Raw genomic sequence first — 4,989 nt, 5'->3', positions numbered from 1 at the left:
AAAATGTCAGGGAGAACTGGCAGGGAGAGCCTTCATCTTCTTCATCATGGAGCATCTGTGGTTACTTAGGAGAAGGGACCCCTCTGGAAAGTACTCCCTGGAGATGCCTTCACCAAGTGCCTCCAGAGGTGTTCAGCCATTTCACAGTCATTTCTCAGAGGAAATCAGATTAAAATATGGCACCTGCCAGCCCAAGGCAGAAATGCACAGAAACAATTTCATCTCATTGCAGTGGCCAATGCTGACAAGTGAAGGAGAAATGACTGCTCTTATTTTGGATATATCTTCTTTGATGGCATATTTTTCTCTGCACAAAATGAAATCACCTTTTTATACAGAACAATTAAGCGATCTTGGCCCAGTTTAAAAACAATGAAGACAATTTCCATGCCAATTATAATGTAGAGGGAAAAAAATAAGAAAAACTTGGGATGCTCTAGTTTAGTATCTCCAAATCCAATAGTGGTCAAAGTGATAAAGCAGAAATAAAAGGCTTCCTGAAAATCCATATTTTTTTCCCAGTTTGGAAGAATAGCAGCAGCACAGGAGATGTACACAAAGATAACGAGCACCATCAATACAATGGGCACATCTAATTTTTCTAACTCTTTTCCTATTTTGTCGAAATTCTCAATTACTCTGGACACCGTCTTTTCCCTGGCTAGTTCAGGACATGAACTCCATCTCTCCATGCTTTTATGTCTTGCTGGTTGTGTGTTTTCATTCTCCCTGGCAATTAACATTTCAAAAAGTTCCACGTTGCGATATTTGACTGGTTTCACACCTGACTGACTTCTCAGCACTTCCATAATGGTCAGGGGCTCGTTGATGACTATTTTAGACTGTGCCCTGGATTTCAGTTCATTCCTTTTGCTACATGTGGATCCAGAACAGAGTTTAGAGGCAAGAATTTTTGACTGTAGTTTCCTGAACTCGTTGTAGGACTTGGATAAGACAGTTGCAAGGATGTCTCCCATGTCTGTCAGGACCAAGAACATCAGGGGGATCCCAAATAAAGCATACAACATACAGAGATACTTCCCACTCCGTGTCACAGGGTAGGTATTACCATAACCTTGAACAAGAACAAGAAGGGGAAGAGAAGAGAAAGAGACAGGTGTGATACATAAAATGGTAGCAGAAGATATGCCTTTTCCCTAAATCCAGTTTGGGTATTTATAGTTCCTTCCTCTAACATATTGGATGAAACTCTAGTTGTAAACCAGTGCTTTTCCATTATAGTGGGAGAAAACTTTGGTATTATAGTACCTGTATTAAATTTTAACAATCATTTTTCTCTTCATCCTTCAGAAGACATTGAGTATTCCTTCTCTTCCCTGCTCTTTACTGGATGAGCTTCTAGGCCAAGTACTTATCTTGTCAGATTATCAGCTCATATGCTGAGGCATGGTTTCCCTCATTTTCTTCATCCATGCATGTTTTCACTTGTGGCTGCCACAGCCTTTGGTCTGAACCCAGCCTCAGTCCCTGCTTTGCTGTGAGGCACTGAAATACCATTTATTCTTGGTCACTCTCTTCCCCACAGGCTAACTGGGAATGCTAATCTTTACTGTTGAAGAACTTGGGGAAGATTATTGTCATTATTGCACTGAGTGATCTTATTTATTTTTTCTTAAATTGTTTTCTGAGCATTAAAAATACCTTGTGCATTTTCCAGGCTTAAAACTTATACTGAGCTTGATTTAGCTATCCAGAAATCTATCCTATCTGAGCCACTAGGCAGCCTCCCCAGGCAGTGAAGAGATGGCAGTTCAGACCATCAAACTTCAGACTAGATACCTCAATTTTCCCAGAAAATTCAAGGTAGATAATTTGATTCTATCCCAAGATGATTTATAAGTTCCTGATACTGCAAATAACAAACCCACTGCAATGGAAATAGCCACCTATTCCACCTATTAGCAGCAAATATTCCAGGCTTTCTGCTGTTCCCAAAACTCAGGTCAAAACTGAGGAAGATGCATTAATACTCAGTGCTATGAAGGCAAAAAATACTAGCAATTTAGAAATAAAACCCAATAATATATTGGGTCAGAGTGTATGGGGACATTTGTCAAGTCCCATGTTAATGGAGGGGGGTAAATATATCCAGGGAAGACATTTCCCACAATATGCCTTCTCATCAGCTTGTTGAATCAAAGCTTTCTGATAAAACATCCCCTTTCAAAAGTTCTTGGCTGCTGTGTTTGTTCCAGGAAATATTCACAGGGCTGAGGATTTTGGTCTCACCCCCAGTGTGTCTCTGGCCACCCAGACTTCTGTCTGTAACTGCTGAGTTTGAGCAGCCACCTGAGAGATGAGAGTGTGAGGTTTGAGCTGTGACACAGCACACAAGGGCTCTGGGTGAGTACATCAGCTCTCACACTGTTCCTTGTGTAGGATAACCTATTTTTTAAGATTCAATTTTTCTTTTACAGTAGCATGCATCCCCATGCTGGAATCTTGAGCACATTCTACTGCAGTGGAGAAATGTCTTTGCAATTTGATACAATCCTGTGGGAATATTTCCCATCCAGCTTTGATTATGACAAATTTGGACAGACAAGCCTGTACTTGCCAGCATTTGAGAAAGATTAACAAAGGGATAAAAGTAGCTTTGGGAATGAGCATGAGCAGTTGTATTTAGCAATGCAGAGGGAGCCAAAATCAGAGCAGATGTTTCTATTTGATCTAGGTCCTCCTTTGAAATATGAAGTCAGACTGAAAGATTTCAAAGGTGTGACTTAAACGCTATCATGTGCTGTTAACCCAGAGAAATGTGAACACGGTGGTTAATTACAGAACCACAGATTAACAAAGCTGAATTAGACACAAGTAACTGAGAAGCAATTGAAAAAACAATATATGCATTATGAACTACCTTTTTCAGGAAGAAAGCATTACCCAAGAGGACACACAACAGTGGGAAGGAAAAGGTTTGACTGAAAAATGGAGATTTCTTTTTAGTTCAATAACTCTGTGAACATCATAAATGAATACATATTATAGTATACATGTAATGATGCAGTTAATGAGTGTGTACCATCACTAATTACTAAATTGTGACTTGTTTCTGTGACTCAGCTATGTCTCTGCAGTCTGTGTTTGCAGAACTGCTTGCAGACTCATCAGCAATACTCAGGGGAAAAATTCAATGGGATTTGGACTTTTAGAAGGAGTGGGCTTTGTTTGTTTGGTTGGTTTTTTTGTCTGGGGTGGTTTTAATTCTCTGGAATACATGCATTAGAGAAAGCAGCAATGGGGATTTATTCTGAAGGGTGTTACTTTACCTCTGTACTTACCCACAGTTGTGAATACTGTGCAGCAAAAAAAGAGAGACCCAAAGAAATTCCATCTTTCTTCTGGATTGATAAACCAGGCCGGGTCAGCTGTGTTGAAAAGCTCACGGATGTCTTTGTTAAACTTTTCATTTTCTGTCACGTTATCTGTCCCGTTATCTGTCACAGTCACAGCAGGAGGCACAGTGAGTGTTTGCAAACCACCACTCAGGGAGCAGCCTGCCTGCTACTCCACTGAAATATACTGCAGCTGAGGATTTGCTCATATTCTCTTAAAAGATAAAAATATTCACCTTCTCACCCTCCCCTTTCAAGTCCCTCACTCCCACCTCTGAAAAAATCAGGTGGGTTCAGTGGCTTTGGTGAATAAAAGTACAGGGAATAAATAAACATAAATATAAGAAGAAGGAAAAGATGATTGAGTAATCAGCTTCCAGCCTGAATGTCCTGTTTCATTTTGGACTTGCCAGGGGATTAGTCTTCTTCTGACCCAAAGACACTAAGAAATGTGGGGTCAGCAGCAGGGAACCTAAATGAACCACTTGGATGTCACTGCCCAGTGCCTTGCTGTGAATCCTGCAACCCTTCTTCCTCCTCCCCGTGGCTGATCTTTGCTGGAAAGGACATTATTTATCTTATTTAATTGCCTAAAACTAATCCCTGTGCCAGCACAGCCACCTGAGTGAAACTCAGGAGGATTTCTAGCCCTTCTTTTCTCCTCTACCCCCTCCGATCAGCATCACTGGGTCTGGGGTGCAGAGCTGCACCCATCTCCCTCTGAGCATCCCATCACCAGATGGCTGGCAGGGAAGCTCAGAGCAGGGAAGAGGCAGCTGGAGAAACTTTCTGAGAGAGAGGATTCAGCCCCCAGCAAACTGAAGGAAATATCACAGGAATCACAGCTGCTCTTTAAGAACCTGGGCAAAAAAGGGAGAACACAGGCATCTCAGGAAAATTCTTTTCAGGCAGGAACACAAGGACTGGGGAAGCTTGCAGTCAAAAATCACAGCTAAGGAAGAAAACAGCAGTCATTAGCTAGGCAGAGGGAAAATCCTGTTTGCAGGGTCAGCTGCTAGTATTTTAAAGAATGTCTTCAAAAGAAAAAAAAACTCATTCATAAAGCAAGAGAATGAATAGCTCCCTGTGCAGTTAAGTCATTTTGAAATTCCAGTACATACCTGATAACCTTCTGGCGAGGTACATCAGCTTGTGCAGAAATGTTCTGTATTCTTCACTTACTGTGGCCTTCCGGGTACCTTCAATGTGGGAGAACATGAGAGCCCCAAGAAAAGCATAGATGACAAGAGACACAATGAAGCAGGCATGAGGAAACACTGCCCAAAATATTTTTTTACATGTCATTTTACCTCGCAGAGGCTGTGATGCTGTTGCCATCCTAAGCTCGTCTTTTTTTTTTTTTTTTTAATATAAAATTTTGTGGAGAAGACACCGCTTTTAGAAAGAAAGATGAGGATGTAAAAGCTTTTGCAGCCAAGAAAACCTTCTCCTGTGAAAACAAGGGTTGTTCTGCCTCAGGCTTTCAGATCACATGTCTTTATAAGTGAAGATTGCACTACAGTCCCCACGGAAAAGCAGAACTGATCAAGCCCTGAAATACTTCTCAGTTGACGCCACGCCACTCTATCCCTGAATTATTATTGATCAGCCAGCACTGTAATGCACATGGGCT

General features: G+C 41.3%; 1 protein-coding gene across 1 annotated transcript; it reads right to left on the bottom strand.

Annotated features, from left to right (window-relative positions):
• Positions 1-269: 269 nt before the first annotated feature.
• Positions 270-4,694, bottom strand: KCNK18 (potassium two pore domain channel subfamily K member 18). Its single transcript, XM_041415545.1, has 3 exons — positions 4,478-4,694; positions 3,303-3,458; positions 270-1,075 (listed from the first exon to the last, which is right to left on the bottom strand). The coding sequence occupies exons 1-3, from the start codon at positions 4,692-4,694 to the stop codon at positions 270-272; spliced, it is 1,179 nt and encodes a 392-aa protein (XP_041271479.1).
• Positions 4,695-4,989: the final 295 nt, after the last annotated feature.

Source organism: Onychostruthus taczanowskii, unplaced genomic scaffold, assembly GCF_017590055.1.
Source record: "Onychostruthus taczanowskii isolate IOZ18803 unplaced genomic scaffold, ASM1759005v1 scaffold5, whole genome shotgun sequence".
Lineage (NCBI taxonomy): Eukaryota > Metazoa > Chordata > Aves > Passeriformes > Passeridae > Onychostruthus > Onychostruthus taczanowskii.
Note: the sequence above shows the minus strand (reverse complement) of the source record. Positions and strands in the feature narration are given on the sequence as shown.

Excerpts from the sequence above, each read along its gene's own strand:
- KCNK18 (XM_041415545.1), bottom strand. The coding sequence starts at position 4,694 with ATGGCAACAGCATCACAGCCTCTGCGAGGTAAAATGACATGTAAAAAA. Across the intron at positions 3,459-4,477 it reads CCTCGCCAGAAGGTTATCAG|ATAACGGGACAGATAACGTG; the intron begins GTATGTACTGGA and ends TGACTGTGACAG. Across the intron at positions 1,076-3,302 it reads CACAGTATTCACAACTGTGG|GTTATGGTAATACCTACCCT; the intron begins GTAAGTACAGAG and ends TTCTTGTTCAAG.